The sequence below is a fragment of the Pollachius pollachius genome (assembly GCF_949987615.1).
Source record: "Pollachius pollachius genome assembly, chromosome: 19".
Classification (NCBI taxonomy): Eukaryota; Metazoa; Chordata; class Actinopteri; order Gadiformes; family Gadidae; genus Pollachius; species Pollachius pollachius.
This window is the reverse complement of record NC_136952.1, coordinates 12,499,247-12,519,125: the sequence shown is the minus strand read 5'-3', so window position 1 is coordinate 12,519,125 and position 19,879 is coordinate 12,499,247. Positions and strand designations below refer to the sequence as shown.

General features: G+C 42.2%; 4 protein-coding genes across 4 annotated transcripts in view; 3 read left to right on the top strand and 1 right to left on the bottom strand.

The window, feature by feature from the left end:
- Positions 1–154: 154 nt before the first annotated feature.
- On the top strand, positions 155–1,490 carry snu13b (SNU13 homolog, small nuclear ribonucleoprotein b (U4/U6.U5)). Its single transcript, XM_079756571.1, has 3 exons — positions 155–372; positions 519–639; positions 1,033–1,490. Exons 1-3 carry the CDS (start codon positions 370–372, stop codon positions 1,293–1,295), a joined length of 387 nt encoding a protein of 128 aa, XP_079612697.1. The 5' UTR covers positions 155–369; the 3' UTR covers positions 1,296–1,490.
- Positions 1,491–2,329: 839 nt separating this feature from the next.
- Positions 2,330–5,354, top strand: crym (crystallin, mu). Its single transcript, XM_079756961.1, has 8 exons — positions 2,330–2,548; positions 2,677–2,827; positions 3,399–3,461; positions 3,650–3,751; positions 4,057–4,240; positions 4,354–4,475; positions 4,893–4,977; positions 5,215–5,354. The coding sequence occupies exons 1-8, from the start codon at positions 2,382–2,384 to the stop codon at positions 5,277–5,279; spliced, it is 939 nt and encodes a 312-aa protein (XP_079613087.1). The 5' UTR covers positions 2,330–2,381; the 3' UTR covers positions 5,280–5,354.
- A 41-nt stretch (positions 5,355–5,395) lies between these two features.
- LOC307090360 (ras-related C3 botulinum toxin substrate 1) lies at positions 5,396–10,407 on the bottom strand. Its single transcript, XM_079756962.1, has 6 exons — positions 10,105–10,407; positions 9,304–9,375; positions 8,494–8,611; positions 7,924–7,986; positions 7,570–7,729; positions 5,396–7,186 (listed from the first exon to the last, which is right to left on the bottom strand). Exons 1-6 carry the CDS (start codon positions 10,137–10,139, stop codon positions 7,053–7,055), a joined length of 582 nt encoding a protein of 193 aa, XP_079613088.1. The 5' UTR covers positions 10,140–10,407; the 3' UTR covers positions 5,396–7,052.
- A 7,762-nt stretch (positions 10,408–18,169) lies between these two features.
- LOC307089992 (cytohesin-3-like) overlaps positions 18,170–19,879 on the top strand; it is a 27,699-nt gene continuing 25,989 nt past the window's right edge. The window contains exon 1 of the mRNA XM_079756501.1: positions 18,170–18,467. Within this exon, the coding sequence (XP_079612627.1) occupies positions 18,449–18,467 (19 nt within the window). The 5' untranslated portion in view covers positions 18,170–18,448. The remainder of the gene's footprint in view (positions 18,468–19,879) is intronic.

The window sequence follows — 19,879 nt, the reverse complement described above, 5'->3', positions numbered from 1 at the left end:
GTAATTACCAAATGGTGATTTTCCTGGTAAAAAAATAAAAATAAACCCTTACTGGGATATGAAATATCGAAGGGGAAAAAATTATACGATAAATGATGCGTGTGTTTAACCGGAAGTGTATGCAGAGTATACTTCCTGTCCAACGTTCCTCAAGCGAAGTTTACGCATGCCTCTCGCACACACGTGTATCCAACGTACTACTGCATAGTTGACTGCAACATCTTCAAGAGGCAGTATCCGTACAACGACACATTAGCCACTTCTTCATAACATTTTGTTGTGTTTTCCTTTTACACTCGAGGAAAGGCAAATAGTCCTCCGTGAAGCACTTCGCCGAGGGGACCGGAACATTTAAAAAACGATTCCACCATGGTGAGTTATGGCCTAGCGAGCTAACCATGATGTCGAACTGCTTAACGTTAACACAGCGCGAACTATTGATTATATTCTGATGCGAGTTCTTGGTGATGTTGATAATAGTTCATAGTTATCTGATGCCTTTTTTTGTTTGTTGGTAGACTGAAGCTGAAGTGAACCCCAAGGCCTACCCACTGGCCGACGCGAACATGACTAAAACCATCCTGGACCTCGTGCAGCAGGCTTCCAGCTACAAACAGTTGAGGAAGGGGGCCAACGAAGGTAATTTTCTATTTTAATTTCTTAAAAAAACGGTAGTGTTGCGTTCTACTGTCCGTATACACATGTTTGCACGCTTTATTTACACGTTTCCTGGCCAAACCATTCAAGTCTGATCGCTCTTTCCGCATCTCAGCACCGCTGTGTATTTCAAATTGAGTCCTACAACATGTCTATTACACTTAGTAGGCCTTTTACACATGCTTATTATTCACAAAACGTTACACTCTACGTGTGGAGTGGGAACAAACTGATCTAAATTCCCCCTCATTTTTTATACTTAACATACAGCCGAAGTAATGAATGGGTTAAACCTCTGTTCGACAAGAGTGTTTACACTAATCCTACAAAATATTTTTCCCTTTCCTCATATTTACTTTATCTCTTCTCCTCCAGCAACCAAAACCCTGAACAGGGGCATCTCAGAGTTCATTGTGATGGCCGCTGATGCTGAACCACTGGAGATCATTCTTCACCTGCCGCTGCTCTGCGAAGACAAGAACGTCCCATACGTGTTTGTGCGCTCCAAGCAGGCCTTGGGCCGCGCGTGTGGGGTGTCTCGTCCGGTCATTGCCACCTCTGTCACCATAAAGGAGGGCTCTCAGCTGAAGCCACAAATTCAGTCGGTGCAGCTATCCATTGAGAGACTGCTTGTGTAAATCTTATTTAGGATACACAAAGGATGGGAAAAGCTACGCCATAGTATTCAATGTATTTTTGTTTTATATTATGTAAGATGATATTTGGGTAGACCTTGAAATTCCCTCTTTTTCTTTTTTGTGTGTGACCAAATACTGTAATGATATACAGTCATCGGTTATTCATATTTTGTAATAAAACATTTTGTTTTTGGAGTGCTGTGTTGGTGTGTACAATTATATTTATGCTGTGTTAAGTGGGGACATGCATTTCTTAATGTCTGGATCAGGGGCGTAGGAATGAGTTAAACATTGGGGGGGGACACATATCGGAAACCTGACAGATCCGGTATAATTCTTAGGTGGGACAAATGCGCCTGTCTCCGATATTGGTGTCCCCTCCGTCCCCCCGGTTCCTACGCCCTTGGTCTGGATCACCACAACCTATTAAGAAAAATATCTACCGGTGACATACGTGGGAGATGGGCTGCAGCCTCTCCCTGGTCAACTGGCTGACTACTAACTAGAGAGGATATGCCTCAATTTCCCAAATGTCTTGTAAAGACCGTCACCAAGTGGTTATGTAGAGACTTATTCTTTGGACATGAAACACTGACCGAATCGGGCAAACCAATGTAGTCAATGAATTACCTCACCGACGTTGCCCACCGTACGACCGCCATTTAAAGTTCAAAGTTCAAATCTGCATGCAATAGTTACGGGTACTTTTGTCTTATTCCCCTAGTTTGAATTGTAAAAATAAAAAATATTTGATCTATTTTAAATTATATGATCTCGAACGAAATGAAATCACGCCCGCTAAAGTGCATCTGTGCCTAAAGTATGCGTAGGCTATATCTTGTTTTAGAACTTGTATTTCGGAGTGGGAAGAAAAGCAGGAAAAAAATTTTTTTACAAGTACCAATGAAATACAACTTGACTAACAGGTAATGCCAGTCCTTGGTTAAAAGCCGTGATTACGTTTTCAGTTTTTTACAGGATGTACGCCTACTCCCGGCAGAGCCAGCTAAAAGTTATTCAATCCCTGACTCAACTCTCATACCGACTTTGGCGTTGTGTATCTCACCTCATTCCCGTCGTGCAGATATGGATAGTCCACCGATTGTCATATCGAGAGATGAAGTAAAACGTGTCTTGCGTTACATAGACCTTATTCCAAGGTTGGAGTCAGCGCTGGCAATATTCTCCAGAAAGAATAGTTTGGAGATAATTCAACCTTTACGCAGCGTGATCCCCTTGCGCAAATACAATGGGTAGGTTATATGTCTACACACTGGGTCATCTGTGTAGCATGTGGTTCAACACCGCGTTTGTTTTATTGTATTAGGTTAAATCATGCTTTATTTATGACATATCTTCTCATCGTGAATAACGTGATCAGATTCATGGGACTTATGCCTACGTACATGGAACAAGAAGGACTCCTGAGCACTAAGATGGTGTGTTTTTACAAGAGAGAAGATGGTTCAACTCTGCCGTCCACACATGCCACTGTGCTCTTGTTTGATCCAGAGCATGGAAATGTCAAAGCTGTAAGTTTTGCCAAAATAACAACTCCCCAACAACTGCTGAGTCAGCAGCATTCTGATAGACGGGCAAAGGTCTTTAATTTAACCGTTTACGGTCCAAGACAGATTGAAAAGGCAGTTTGAAGGGTTTATTTCCTCAGAAACATTTTTTTTCAGCTGTTTATTGTAAAATAATTATTTAATAGCATTACATTTTAATATCTAATTATCTTGGAGGGCCCTTACGGTTCCTCTATGGGGGAATCTCGATACCGTTATGGGAACCTTCAACCTGCAGCATTTAGCATAAATTCTGGGAATCTCTGGCAGAGGATCTACTAGATAGGTGGCCTACTACTAATTTTGAGCTATTACCGAATCCTGTAACTTTAATTTGGTGATGTTAACGGCCCTAACCCAATCCAGACCACATTGATTTAATGATACGAAGTATTTAGGGTCGGTTACTCTCCCACTAACAAATGCTTTTAATCGGAAATTGATTTTGGCTGCAGTGGAAAAAGTTACAAAGTGCAGGTAAATATTCATTGATGTTATGGTAATTGTGCTTACAAGTAAAATTGTGCCGTTGAAGATAATAGATGGAGAAGTCATCACCGCTATGAGAACCGCAGCAGCATCGGCCATTTCTGCCAAGGTAAAGTAGGCCTACCTTTCTCTTTGATCGTGCCATAGGACTACTCCTAACTATAACTTTCATATTGTAAATAATATTAAGATTTTAAAAGTTTTTTTCAAGTTGATCAAGATTCTTTGCAAAAGCATTGCTATATACTTGAAATCAGTTAACGATTTTCCATGTTTGATACGTCTTGGGGCTTGTAGTGGTTGATGCCTGCCCAGGCTGAAGTGTTGGCCATCCTTGGAACAGGGAACGAGGCCCTCAGCCACTACAATGTCTTCACAGAAATATTCACTTTTAAAGAGGTAGGCTACAGTTGTGTCAACTAGTCAGCCAAAACTGTGTTACAGCTATCTAAAACTTTGGTCCAAATAATGTAAACTTTGGCCCTAATGTCCACAACCTACTGTAAGATGCCTATCCCCTACATGCTTTATAAGGACCTGTATTTAAATTCACTGTAATTTGCCTTGGAAGAAAGTGTCTCCTTAATCACTAAATATTAAGCAGTGTACGACGAATGGTATAGTGTTTGAGGGATGATGCAGCATTCAGGTTTGACTGAGCAATGCACCAAGGGGTTCCTGGTTATGTTGTGGGTCCCCCATAGGTGCGTGTGTGGAGCAGAGGGAGGGAGAGGGCGGAGGCTTTCAGCCGCTCTGTGGCTGGTCCTGTGAAAGTTTGTGTCACGGTGGAGGAGGCTGTAAAAGATGCAGACGCTATAGTGACCGTTACCAAGGCAACCCAACCCATTTTGTTTGGAAAATGGATCAAACCGGGGGCCCATGTGGCAGGTAAATAAAAAAACATTAACAGAATTATGAACATCTAAACAGCTGCATAGATCAATTCACATTCCTCTTTGCGGTTGCACCTGGATGTGTGTGTGTGTGTGTGTGTGGAGCAGCAGTGGGGGCCTGCAGGCCAGATTGGCGTGAATTGGACGACGAGTTGATGAGGGAGGCTGTGGTGTATGTGGACAGCCGGGAAGGTGCCACAACCGAGTCAGGGGATGTCATCCTGTCTGGGGTAGGTAGTCCAGTTCAGTAGGTTGTAATGTAGTAAGCTTGTTAGCAATGTAATTTCTTCTGATTCTCTGGGGGTGATATGAGCAATAAATTACAAAGGAATGTGGCATAGTTGAGGGCTGAAGTTGAGCATTTGAATATCTATATTTGTTAACAGGAAAAAAAGTCAGTAGTCTGTTGCTAATTACCAGTAAAACTTAAGAGATTTCAATATTTAAGCGTGTTTTCATATCAACTAACACATCTTTGCTAGGGATTGGTAAGCAAAAAGAAAATCGAACAAATATATTGTTACAGAATGTTTATATTTACAATAACATTACATATCAGCAAATGCAAATCTTAATGTTGTACCGTGAGGTCCCTGCCAAGTGTCCATTTCTATTTACTTTACGTTTTTAATTTGTGCATATTTTAGGCCACAGTTTTTGCAGAACTTGGGGAGGTTCTGAATGAAACGAGACCGGCCCTCAGAGAAAAGACCACAGTATTCAAATCACTCGGTGAGTCTTCAATTGCAGCCCTAGAGACATCTCTAGACAGAAAAATATAACCCTTCCGGAGGCTTACTTACTGTAGAAGAGTTCAACATGAGCCGTGGTAACTGATTAGTAAAATGGTGTGGAAAAAAAACACAAAAGTCCAAAAGAAGTTACCTAACATAGCAAAGCATTTACCATGCAGTGTTCTGTGTGTTTTACATTACTTTGGAAACATTCACACTTTATTTTGTGCTATAGGTTTGGGAATTGAGGATGCCGTGTCTGCCAAGCTTGTATTGGAGCGGTGGGAGGCCACAGAATAAATACAGGACTCTGCAAAGAAGGAATGGTTGCCATGGATATTGTATTTGGTGCCTTGTTTTTTTTTTAACTCCAGCTACATAAAAATTATGATCGTCTCCGAGAACTTAACTTAAACATGCATCTAAATAGCCCTATTGTTTTGAACAGGTCAAATCAGTTGTAGACATATACAAGGGACAATTTTAAATGAATTTATTTGCTTTTTAAAAAATTCTGCTACATTGTCAAAAATAAACACACATTTAGCAAGATAAAAGTGTGTGCTTTCATTTTTCAGATGGAACACTGCTAGAATTAATGAGTTAAATCGCCTCCTCTAATGCAACTGTGCCCTTTGAACAATGCTCATTTAAAAAGAATAGAAAAAGCAGATCTATTAAAAAGTCCTGAAATTATCATTGGAAGTATGCAACAGAACAAAGACTCTTGAACGTGAACTTACAATACGATTATATACCCGGCGATGGAATGGCCAAGGTCAACATGCCTTCTGCCACACAACACCTCTACAGAGATGGCGACAGTACTATGGCTAGAAGGTTAATCCAGTTACAAAACATATGGAGGCTATACTGAATATTGTTACGCGTTAATGTTATATGACACGGTAGCGTCAGGATGTCGTGTACGACTCAAAAGTAGGTTCAGCCAATGAGGAGCCTTCAACCTCTCTCTCTTGGCTCGTTAATAAGCACTCCTACAGAAGACTTCATTGTGCCCGCTCGCGCGCACACACTTGCGCCCTCTCTCTCTCTTCAATCCGAAACACTGTTGGTTCTGTTTCAGTGCAAAAAATACAGAGACGGGAGCAATCGGCACAGGGATATTCAAGTCACTGGTACTTGTATACTTCTACATACAACGTGAGAGAGAGCCGTCACCTATTGGTCTTCTAGCATACAATAGGGAAATGGTTGGCCTGGCTGCAGCGTGTAGATGACAGCCGTGCACTGCGACAATAAGCACGGTTTGATTTGTAAATCAACAGGGAGATGTCGGAGGGTGATCTGTACTGATCCCAACTGCTACCACCGTTGTTCTCTAGTGTTACAGTGTCCTACAGTGACCTATTAGATTGTGTTGTGATTCACACAAAAATCGGTGGTGCTCTTCAAAATTGCATTTGTTCCAACATTCAGGGTCAGCTAGTAAAGACGCTGGTCTAACAGCAGTTGTCGATATGCTATCTAGGGGGGATAAATAAATGCATTATGTTTACAAACTCAAAAATAATCATTTGAGTAATCGAGATTTCAATATTGACCAAAATAATCGTGATTATGATTTTTTGTCAATTAGTTTCAATTAGAGTTCATTAGCTGTTTCCTCACATACAGTTCAGTCGTTTCTTCTACCCCTCCTCCCCCCCGGATGTTGAGGTAAAACACAGGAGATGAAACATAACCGTTCACTTTGGCAAAGCCTCATATGTAGCAGATTAAATGTAAACAAAAATGGGTTCTCCAGTGGAAGCAAAAAAAAGAAAAACAGCCAACTACTGATGTGAGAAAAAGAAGGAATTAGTGTCATATTATTTTTTCAAATTAAATGAAAAAGTTAATAAAAAAAAGTGAGGGTTTCTTAGTGTTAGGGGAATAACAATGAATACATCTGATGGGGCTTGTTCTCTTAAGTGTTAAACGCCAGGCAGCAATCAAGTAATTTGTCAGTTAACACAAACACCCCATTTTTGCGCTCTTGCCCCTTTGAAAAAGTTAAGCTCAGACTGCAGCCAAATGTTTCACAAAAGGAGCCCTTTCCTGTTGCTGTGTTTACATCAGCATGCACTTCCTCCTCCTCCTCTTCTTCACGGGGGGCGGGCAAAGGACTGCCCGGATGGCCTCGTCGAAAACCGTCTTAAGGCCGCGCTGGGTCAGCGCTGAGCACTCCAGGTACTTCACCGCGCCTGGTGGGGAGGAAAAGCATGAGTGACGTGTGTTGAGGAGGAGAAAGGCTGGATCACAGTAAGACCATACGAAGTTTGACATTGGCAGGAACTCCTGGAACTCCATGGCCATTTCTTTAACTCCCCAAGGCAAAATGTGGGATCTGGGATTGTTGTGTTTAATTGCTTTATTATGCAACTGTTGATTAGCATAATCATTACCTTTATGATCCGCTTGCAATTAATCTAGAATAAATCAATCACATGAGATTGGGCACTTTTATCGTTTGTATATGCAAGGCTGCAATAACTAAAAAGGGAGTTACTTTTCCTTTTGGGGTAAAATAAATACCAAAACGAACCAATTTCATGACATTTAAACCACTCCATATTGTTGAGCTCACCTATCTCTTTGGCCATGGCCAGGCCCTGGGGGTAGGTGATGGGGTTCAGCTTCTTCTCTTTCAGCTTCTCGATGGTGTCCTTGTCATCCCTCAGGTCGAGCTTGGTGCCCACCAGGATGATGGGCGTGTTGGGGCAGTGGTGGCGAACCTCTGGGTACCACTGGAAGAGAGGGGGTGGGGTCAGAGCTTGTAGCTAGGGGCGTTTCACGTGAACTGACCACACTTTACACCCAGGCTTTGGGACCTCTTTGAAAAGTGATTATTATTGGAATGTTAACAGGTGTGCGATCACACAATCTGAAGACAAATCTAGGAGAGGATAATAAGTTTCTATGCAAGATAATGGCCGCTCACCTTGGCTCTGACATTTTCAAAGGAGGCTGGACTCACTAGAGAAAAACAGATCAGGAACACATCCTGAAAAAAGGTAGAGATAGACATGACATTAACTAAAAAGGAAAAAGTTGATGACAAATTGCAAAACTTTCCAATGCAAACCTTCAAATATATATAAAATATATCAAGCATCCATCAAGTGTGCTAGTACCAGCAACCCCAGCATGACAAAAGACCCCATTCATTAGTTAAACCACAATGTATGGTCTTCCAGAGTCATGTCCCGTTTCTGATGCAGGGCATTGCTTTAAGCACAGAGAACCGTGTGTTGAGAAAGTGAAAGACCACAACCAGCACTCTCACTTCTTGGTGCAGGACATAGTATATTAAGAACCCTTCACTACAGACCCTAAGAGCCTGCTTTCAGAAGGGATTAAGGCCCAGACAAATGAAGAGCCGAGCCAAACCAAGTCAATACAGTTCAGCAGTTTCATACTGACAATGTTCAGCTGACACCCATCTATGGAAACAGTGCTCTGAAACCAGCTACTGTAATATGTGTATATAAACATGTGCACTTCAGTGTACCGTTTGTGGGTAGGACAGTGGCCTGAGTCGATCATAGTCCTCTTGCCCAGCTGTGTCCCACAGTCCCAGATTCACCGGTTTCCCATCTACCATCACATTTGCAGAGTAGTTGTCGAAGCTGAGGAAAGATTTAATATAAACATTTGTTGCAAAACGGGCAGTGAATCCAAATGTGTCTATTTAAACGTGGACCTATGTCATATGATCACCAACATAGTAATCTATACCACTTTGTGACTTACTAAAATAAGACAATTTAGAGGGATTTAGTGTTTAAACGGTGTGTGAAGCTATAGTATTACGTTCTTTTATTAAGTACATTGTTCATTATAACTCCAATACTCACCGGCGGTATTAAAAATTATCAAAGTTGGAGTGGGTTGTAACCATGGGGATAACACACCCCACCCCTTCCTAACACCCTCAGCTTCAAACACTTTTTTAATCGCAGTGCTTGAATACAAGCTGAAACAGAGGGTTCACTTAAGACTATAAGTTTGACTTATGTTTACAAACACAGTATCATAATGGTTAGGCCAGTTAACTCGGCCTGAAGATGCAATTTATGATGAAATGAATCTCACAAAATGCATAATTTAATAATAACATATTTCTAGGGAAATCCTTGAGATGTTATTTAACTGCACAATGCCATGAATTCAAACATGGTTCAACTAATCTCAAACATTGTTTATAGAGTTGCAGTCTTTTGAATTATATAGCATGTGTGCACTTAGAACACTAATGTAAAATGACAAAGGAGGCTCCGGTCGATGAGTAAAAAGAGAGTTGTCTTGTGTTGTTACTTACACTGTGGGGATGTACTCCCCAGGGAAGGCATTGGTAGTGTAGCTGATGAGTAGGCATGTTTTACCAACAGCCCTGGAAGAATACAAAATAAAAACAGTTAAAGATAGTTTGCATTAAATATAAGTTCGAATGCTTGTCATTTTTAAGATGCCATGGAACTGTAAACTTATAGACAACCGTTCCCAGCACTATTGAAAAATAACAACACACGGTATGAACAGGAATGCCAAAAATGAAGGGCGTCTATTTTTGGTCTGGCTACTTTCAATTTCTATTTAGGAGTCTAGCGCTTAGTTTTTGGTTGTCTGATGGAATACGAAAAAAGGTGTCTTTGTGTATTTACTCTGTAATCGGTGTCTCTCGATCATTACAAAAGTAATTCTGAAATAGCCAACAACTAAAACGTGAAAGCAAGTGCTTTGTATGAACATTAACCTCTTAAAAATAGTAAATCGGGTGTAAATACTTGTTTACATAACAAACCAAACCAGAAGTGAAGTGATCTTGACTAAAATTAATTATCAATGTCAAGAATCGTCAATGAGTCAGCTCCGTACTTTGCTACTCTGCAGTCCTTCCCAACCATGTATCCCAGATGCTAGCAGGGAGCTAACACCGCCGCTAGCTTGCGCTAAGCACTTAGAATAAGCTGGTCTCGGACGCCAACAGTTGCTACTAGTAGGCGTAGCGGGTTATAACTAGCCATCCACGTAACAGTGATTCGAAAAGTGTAGAGGATAAATTGACTAAAGAGCGAACCAAAAGTTATCAAACTTAATGTACACAAAAAGGTTCACTTACCCGTCGCCCACGACCACACACTTGATGGCCTGCATCGGACAGATATTTCGCTAGCGAGCCAGCCAGCTGAAGTAGCCTCCCTCCCTAGTCGCTAAGCTAACGGTAGCTAAAGTAAACTCACTTTTTTTTCTTACAGAGAAAATATTTATTTCCCTCCAAACACGAAACACGCCTTACGCGACACTAAACTAGTGTTTCTAAAATGATGGGTTCTCGACACTAACTGCTCGACTAAAGCTTGGAGGAATTCCAAACTTGTGAAAACAGACGGCCACCACCCAAAGGAACCCGGGAGCAACTACACTGGGCGACCGGAGCTGACGGGAAGCTGCGGCTCCTCAAGTCCACCACGACGCTCGTTTCCGCCCAGGAGCTTCACTCCGGATTTATCATTAATTATAAACGGAACACGGCTTGTGCCGTGATTATTTGTGGTACATTGTCATTTGAAATGTGTGAATGTACAAATATTTGTACTATATTGAGGGGAAAAACGATAATAGAACATAATAAAGTTAGGAAGGAAGATTCCACAAAATATAGCATTTGACCAATAGAGGGCAGCATCTCCTCTTTTATATTTTTATTATCTGCGGCCGCAGATAATGGTTGGCAATACGAATTGATTAATTGAATTCATTTGTGGCAAGTGTTGAATACAATTATGTAGTCTCTGTTACAATACAACAGACAATTACACAACTAATCGATTAATAATACAAAGTATTAAGTAATCAAATCGAATCGAAGTAATAATACTTGAATAATACAAACTATTGTATTATTCTTTACGGTATTTGAGTAAGCTAAACCTTCGGGGCCTCGGGCATTTGTTTGACTATTCTTTTCATTCCTTATATTGACCTAGTAATTGTCTGTATATTGCAGCCTCTCATATTTTTCAAAATAAATTCACAAATTTCTATTCCAATCTGATGGCCTTTCTATTTATACGTGAGGGTATCTAAAGCAAAGAAACGCAACCTCTCGTTTGACATTTAGTTTCATACAATTATGATCGAAAGTCAGTAATGCAAATATAAATGTTAATATCTTCATGGAATGAAATGACGATGAAAGCATTGACGCACAACAACATGAATACCTAGTCAAATTAGTAAAATAGAAGAAGAAAAAACAGTGAAGGGGATTTGCATCAGTAAGTGAAGATTATATCGGTACTACTGAGGGGACTTAATTCAAAAAGGTGAGGCTGGCATATGGTTCAAGATCTATATATGATGGCGTAATATGATACCATTGATCGTCTTGGATATCGGCCATGATATATATCACTAGAGTATATCTATATTATAGATATACTGTACTATACTGTGAGAACATATATATAACATATAATTGTAGAGTTAAATCCCATGCTATGCTTTTCTAACTGTGCTTTCATTGTACAGCTGCCCCACAGAATAATATTTGGCCTGCCATGGCGGCCTTTCCACAAAGCAAACCCACCCACCAAGCTCACATGCAAAGCACATTCAAACATATGTACACATAGAAACCCATGAAATTTTAACACACACACACACACACACACACGCACGCACGCACGCACGCACGCACACACAGACACACACACACACACACACACACACACACACATACACACACACACACACACTCTCACACACACACACACACACACACACATACAAGGGCCTCTTTTCCAGCAATAAGTCAGTCTTTACAGCTGTGACAACACTTGTGAGCAATGCATCTTGTGTGCAATGTGTCCTACGAATGTTGTCTTGGCACTCAAAATAAGTGTTTCCCTTTATTTTGTACGCAGCATTAACTTTTTTCCAGCCACCCCCCAAGTTCATTTCTCTAAAAACAAACTGACTTAAGTACTCACAAGTACTGTGCAGTCTGCTAGCTCTTGGCCAGAGATGGAAGCAGCTCCATTGTTGACTCTCCACTGATGAAGTCCTTGCTGCTAAGCACAGGCTGCTACTGTGGCTAAACTGTGGCGATGCCTGGTTGGTAGAGTGACATTGTACTTGAACTAGAGCAGCTTCACTGATTTAGGGTTTCTCATTTCTGTCTGAGAGAGAGATGATCAGTGGATATCAATTCATGTATATAGTTCAAGATTATAAAACATAGGAATTAAATCAATGCGACAAACTGCTACTACTAATTTTCTACTACATATACAACAAGTACTAATATCACTAATTCATATATTACTACTACTACTGCCACTTCTAATGGGTGTAGCTATTTCTGGCGGGATATTCTAGTTACTGCTTACGTGGTCTTATTAAAATCACGTACACAAATAGGTGTTCAATTTAAGACCTTCCATCTCAAACACACACTCGGCCAAGTTACGTTTGCTGAGCAGAATTTCACCCACCACCACCCCAGCTTCCGCCTGCTTTGGTTTTGCTTTGTATTGTATGTAACCAATATAATGGGTTGAGCTATCTGATGTACCCCATGGGGGATTGTATAGTGCTCCCTGTTGATGATATGATGATAATCTCAATATGTTTCAGCAATAAGCTGATTGTTCTCATTTCTGAGCAATAGGTTTTTCATGCGGTCGCCCAGGCCAAAGCCATTGCTCTCATGGAAACACAGTAGATTCAAAAGGAGAAAAATACCCAAAGAGGGAAAAATTCCTCTGTGCTAACAGGGCCAGTAAGACCCAGACTCTGTCCTCTTCACTAAATCAAATTTAGTGAAATCACAGCCATTCTTCTCCAAAATGATCCCACACATTTCCTTTCCCCCGCAGTCTCTATCTTCTTGCTCTGTGAGAGAGGGAGACAATCCAACAAACTCTTTCTTAGTGTGTGTATGTGTGTTTGTGTCTGTGTTTGTGTCTGTGTGTGCATGTGTTTGTGTTTGTGTGTCCGTGTGTGTGTGTGTGTGTGTGTGTGTGTGTGTGTGTGTGTGTGTGTGTGGCGTATGTGCTTGAATTCACAAAGGAATGTTTGGAGGATTGTTTTAATCAACTCCTGATGCTTTCCCAACCAGTTGTTGGATTGTTATATTTATCACTGATGGTATTCCAACAACCCCCCCCCCCCCATCAATTAAAACAATGAGAAACAGGTTTATTATTAAATGGCCCTAATTTAATCAGTTCCAAGTGTCTTTTATCGTCTATAATAATAGAAAGGTGACTCCTCTCTTGCAGTCTCAGTTTTCCTAAGAAAATACAAATACATGAATGACTTCATTTTATTCAATAGGACAATGTGTTAACATATTTTGGCCTCCCCACCTCCCTTGTGTAGGTCATAGATTCATCAGGATTTCCTATTTCCTAACCCTAACGCTGAGCCTCAGGATCTACCACTTGAGGAACCTGGTAAGCTGCCTAAGAGGTTAAACCGTTTTTGAATGCTGGCCTGATTATGTGCCTGGACAAGATGGACTTCTCCTTTTTGGTATTTTCCCATGCCTCTGATTCCAGCCCTGTGAGTCAGAGGATGGCCATCTCTCCCTGGTTCTTGTGTCATGTGCCTGCCTCTGCCGGAGCTAGGGATTCACCCAGAGGAACATGAATTTGAATCGGCTCATATGGAGATGATAAAAAATAATTACTTTTCTTAACACAGATAAAATATTCATGCCAAGGTTTCTCAATTTCTCCTATCGTATCAGATCGCGTGGGGCACGTTTTATGATTTTTTTTTAAACAGTGTGGGATGGTTCTGTGTGTGTGTGTGTCCAGATGTTATTGTGTAAGATTACAACAGAGAGACTAGGTTCTATGCTGGACACGTACAACATCGCAATGGGTGTGTGTGTGTGTGTGTGTGTGTGTGTGACTGCAGCCCCAGAGGAAGAGCCTCCTATAGCTCCCATCATCCAGAGCCTGATGAACATCCTGGTCGGGGACAGGGTCAAATCAACCCGCTTCATCCGGACACAGCCCAGACCCTGACCTGTGATGCTGTTATCAGGCTAGCCTACGGAGGCCTGGGGGCTGACACAGCCCAAGCAGATTACACAGGAGCATCCATGTCAAGGTCTTCTCCTGTCTTGTAATGGGTAGGAGATGGACACGACTATTATGGCTTTATATATGTATCAGCAAATTTTGCACTTGAATGGTGTGCAGGGTTGAGGATGAGGATTATGCAGGGGGATCTTATAGATAATGGCTCTAACAATGTAATCCAACCATTCTCTCGATGTAATGTAGTCTACTCGGGTTCAAAGGAGCTTATAAATAAACAATGGACAAAGTGGCAGCTCCCAAATGCCAACGTGTCTTCGAGCAAGGCCTGCTTGCTCACTTGTTCACTGGTTCTTGGGAAATCCATTGGTCCTCCATCCCAACATTAAGACTGTCAGGGGGACACATATTTAAAAAAAAATGGTCACTCACTGAATGAGACAGAAGTGGATTGATTTGTGCAGGATCATGTCCTGCTTTGGTTCGTTGCATTGGGGGTGGGAGGGGGGAAGTCATGGGACGTCTTATCGCCCTGCTGAATCACAGCACTCCGGGCTCAATCCTCCCGATATCTGCGCAACTCTGACTCTGAGAAACAATATGGAGCAGTGAGAGAACTCAGACCCACTCCGATGTGTTGATTTAAGTGGAAAGAATGCATTGTTTCTGGCAGTGAGCGCCTGCTCTGTGGACTCCACCCTGTCTGTTTTGAAGTGGGAGGGTAACTGGGAAGCTGAGGCCCCTGCCTGGACCGGGCCGGACATCTGCTCCCTCCACAGGAAGTCATTCCCCAAAGTAAGAGCCCCCACTTCCCCGACACAAACTCCCCTGCAACCCGTCTGTGTGTGTGTGTGTGTGTGTGTGTGTGTGTGTGTGTGTGTGTGTGTGTGTGTAGTGCATTAAAGTCCTGGCCTGACACCGGCTGTAGTGAGCAGTTGAGCGATGACCCTGACCCCCCGGCCAGCCGTGGCAGAGCTCGCCGTGGGTTTTCCTGGCCTCGCGCTGGAGATGAGCTGCATGCAGGGAGACCAATACATAATGAGATAAAGATGAGAGGGAGACCAAGTGGAAAGAATACATCGATTGTTTGAGGGAGAGAAAAGACATGACACAAGATAGAGGAGAAAGGATGATAGAAGGAAAGATGGAAAGAATGAAGTATATCAGATTAAATGAAAGGAAGGAGAAACAAAGCAATGGGGAATGAAGAAGGAGAGATAGAGAAAGAAAGGGGGGAATAAAGAAAGAAAGAAAAAGTTGAAATGGGCAGGATGAAGAACAATATATATATATAGATATATTAAGAGAGATACCAAGCAACAGAGAAAGACAGAGACAAGCAGAGATACAGAGGAAGGGTTGAGTCGAAAAAGTAGAATTTGAACATTTAATGGTGAAAACTCCATATAAGTCCATAAGAGCATCCCATTAAAGTCAAACTATAGGGGTTTTCAGCCTGTGGGTGGAAAGCTGTATATCTCAGCCCATCAGGGGACTTCAAGAGACTATCAAGGCTCAAATGAGCTCTAGAGTCTTCTCTGTTTTTCCTCCCGGCCTTGTAGTAAAACACACTCAAGTCATTACGTTTCTATTCTGAGAAACAAAACACTAAAACTTAGAAAGCATTATCACTGGCAAACAACTGTTAATGTGCGCTCGCAACAAATGTACTATCCTCAACCCTTATTCTTTTACTTGTGAATAATTTGATAAAAAATAGTAAACCTGTGTACATTTCTTTAACCTATTGGTCATAATTGTTTTTGTATAGAATCAAATACCATTTTTTCAAAAGGGGTGCACAATAAACACACACAAATATTCATGGCTAAAGAAGTGTTACTCAGTGTATTCAATTCCTTTGACATTGTTGTCATAGCAAAATAGACTCCACTCTACTCGCTCCACAAATTTGAACCAATCAAAATGTAGGAAAGAGGTCAAGAGCGGCCACCGTCTTCCCGTAACTGTTGCGTAACAGCTGAAGCATGCTGTAAAGGGGATAGGCATTTCACCTTTGACCATGTGTTCTAACCTCTCCACATGCGCCAGACCTCGGCCACACATATTGACCCGTGCGTGTGACAATGAACACATTCTCAAGGTGATGTTTGTGTTCTTATGGGAAAAGAATGCAAACACACACACACACACATTGTGTACGATGAAAATAGAAACCACTTGACTTTAGCAGATGAAAGGGACGTGTGAGGTGACTATGACAGTTGACAGATTCCTGTTGCTGGAACCATGAATGGGTGGAGAGGGGAATTCTGACCAAATGTATTTAATGTTTCCTTACAACTTTACAATACAACATCCGTCACAATGAATGAATCATGTTTATATGCACTATTACAGCTGCATTCTCTAATGAAAGCCCTTTCAGACATAAAAACGGTACTTTAGCTCCACCCAGCCGTACAGCATGGGATGGCCAACTGGAACCCATTTCAAATCACATCCTTTCCAGTAACTTTCTTCCCCGTGGTGACAACACAATAGGTCTTTGACTGAAGTCCCTTTCTTCCTGATGCTGGACTGTGTGTGCCGATGCTTCCTGTATACGCCACTCTGCGCACCGGGCTCCTGCTGGTCTGAACTGGACTGGACTGGATGGTACCTGGCAGGAACCTTTCTCTGTGAGTCAGTGAGCGCTCAGCACCATGCACCTCGACGTCACGTGGGTGTGGTCGGGCCTGAACGGACACGACCCCCTCTCCCAGCACAGAGAACTGGGGTTTCCTGTGGGTTGAAACACCCATGGAAGATGTCATCACCGACAGCATGGGGATGGAAGAGTTGAGATCATTTTCCGAACACATCACCAATCCCTAAGTCATCCTCAGCTCTGACGCAGTTCCTGATAGCTCTGATTCTGTGCCGAGATTTATATTCAATTGGTTGTTGGAGGAACTTGTTAGTGTTCAACCTCCATTCAAATTGTTGAATGGGGGTTAGGGATAGGAAAAGATGTAACTACTTTATTAATCCCTGTATGGGAACGTTAGGTTACACAGCAGGACAGTACACGCCAATAACAATCACGATGCCAGCGACTCAGGAGCTAGGGAGGGTTGCCTGGCAACCGGGTGGTTGCTTGTTTAATCTCCGGCTCCTCCTAGCTAAGCGTCGAGGTGCCCTGAGCAAGAGACACCTAACCCTAACTCCACCCTTGCATGGTTGACACCCCTGTCAGTGTGTGAAAGTGTGTATAGATGGGTGTATGTTAGGATATTTAAATGCAAAATGCAGTCCATTTAATATCGAAAAGGAGATATCACAGGAGAAAAGTACTGAGCTGGTCGCATTGGATGAGGTGACTTCAGCTATCGATCAATTTATTGATACATTTGTATTGAGGCTTGCATGCCACAAAGGATCCGTAAATATGAGCAAGCGTTACCATGGCTTGTCAAATGCCTGGATTTACCATATATTGTGTGATGCACGATGAATTGTTTTGCCCAGCTTTGGGAGTGTGTGAAAGTAAGCAATAAGGTTGTTGTTCAGCCAAGATTTCACCCTTGTCGGTGGGAATCCTGTTCTAGGGATGACCCTAACCTTTAACCTCTGAACTCACGTTGGAGGGTGGGCAAGATGAAAGACACTTCCCCAGGGGTCAATAAAGTAGCCTATTGAATTACATTAAGCACATAGTAAAAGTCAGCCATTGCTTTCATTATTGTGTTTAAAAAAATAAATGGAATTGCTATTGATTTGCTATCAGGGCCTGGGCCAAAACATATTCAATAAAATAATGCTCCATCATAATCCGTGAGTGTGTGAGTGTGAGTGTGTGTGTGTGTGTGTGTGTATGTGTGTGTGTGTGTGTGTGTGTGTGTGTGTGTGTGTGTGTGTCTGTGTGTGTGAGAGAGAGAGAGAGGAGAGAGAGAGAAAGAGAGAGAGAGAGAGAGAGATGGTTTGTGTGTGTGTGTGTGCGTGTGTGTGTAAAAGAATGAGAGAGAGAGAGAGAGAGAGAGAGAGAGAGAGAGAGAGAGAGAGAGAGAGAGAGAGAGAGAGAGAGAGAGAGAGAGAGAGTGGTTTGTTCTGCGGGGCGGGGTTTAGTGACGTAGACAATGGTCGCAGTGTAGCTGATGTGAATGCGGTCTACACGAGAGCCTGCTTGGATGCGGAGTGGTTGCATGGCAGTCGGTTGGTGTTCCACATTGAACCTATAGGCAAACATAATATCTAGCATATCCATTTTTTATGTTCGTTGGCATTCATCGGTTCGCCATCATTCAGGACTACACTTGCGATTCCCCCAGTGATTCATGTAATGACAGTTGCTTGCTAGTACACTCCGACTGTGATCCCAAGACCGCGAGCATCCCTCCAGCCTTGTAGGCTTATTATCATAAAGGATCCCGTAAAAGAAAAAGCGTTTTTTATTGCCCGGCTGTTACGATGGATGACGACAATCAGGGTAAGACCTTTTTCCCCAAATGTTGTTTCGGTGTTTCTCTCTCCTCTGTCAGTGGTGAGGGGAGGTGTGCAGGGACGAAAGAGCCAGGAGCTGTATGTGTCAATGCGTGGGCATGGCTGCAACTGTTTGCCATTTCTTCTTATAAAGAGAAAAGGGTTCACAATCTCAGATATTTACTGGCTGTTTTATGCAGATACGTTCATCCGATTATTAATCCTGCAATTATCACAGGCGAGTCATCATACCTATTAAGATACCATACTCAACTTAACATGTCCTCCTTATCAGTGTTATTTATGAACATACGCTGTGTGTGTGTGTGTGCGTGTTTGTGTGCGTGTTTATGTGCGTCTGCGTGTGTGTGCGTGTGTGTGTGTGTGTGTGTGTGTGTGTGTCTTATTTAGTCGAGGGTAGCCTGCCTACATCTTCGTCAGTTCTGTTTGATGCAGCGATGCTGTGAGGCTTTGAAGTTTAACGGCCCCGGAGTCCAGCAAATGGGAGAAGCTGATAAGAGACCCCCGACAGCCCATTTGGGCTCGTGTGATTTGCATGGGATTTCTTCACCTATATACTATTTTACAGTTAAACTGGGAGCGATTTGAAAGCGCTGGATGGTAGTGATGGCTCAGCCAGGGACCAACAGTGTGTTTAAGTACCATGGATGCTGTGGGGCATTTTAACTCACAATCTCGATCATCCTGTAGCGTGTTTTGTTCTGAGATGTATCATGAGAAAAAAACAAAAACGAATCCTATATGTCACACATCAACGTCAACGTGATATCAATTGTCACCTTTGTAAATGTTAAACTGCTTCTTTTTGCACGTGGTGATGCGCGGTTGATTAACTCTGTATAGGTCAAACACGGTTTAGCTGCTTCAGGCTAATCCCATCAACATAATTAAACCTTTAACAATGACATCTTAAACTAAACCAGTCGATCGATATCGTCTTTCTTTTCGCTACATTGTTGGAAAACAAAACCCCAGAGAGAGTTTCTGCTTTACTCTGCAATAAAACCCACGATTGCGTTGATTAGTTGAAGCTCACAGCGTTTTCTAAATGAGGAATGCTTTCGAGCTTTTGTTGCTAATCAATACAAGCTAAAAACAAACATACAAATTAATCAATACAACACATTTCTGTGTGAATTGACGTGTCCATGTGCAGTAACCATGCATTCCATTTGCAATAAACTATTATTAACTCATAGACCCATCTGAAACTGCCCAAGGAGTGTGTGTGTGTGTGTGTGTGTGTGTTTGCTTCTTTTTTTTCCGATGTATGTTCACAGTGTGCGTGTCTGTGCGTGAGCAGAGCCCGGTGCCTGACGAGAGACAGTGGTGGGCACTGAGGGATGCATTAGCATGCCATGATGCACAAACTGGAGGAAGGATGTGATGGGGGGCCTG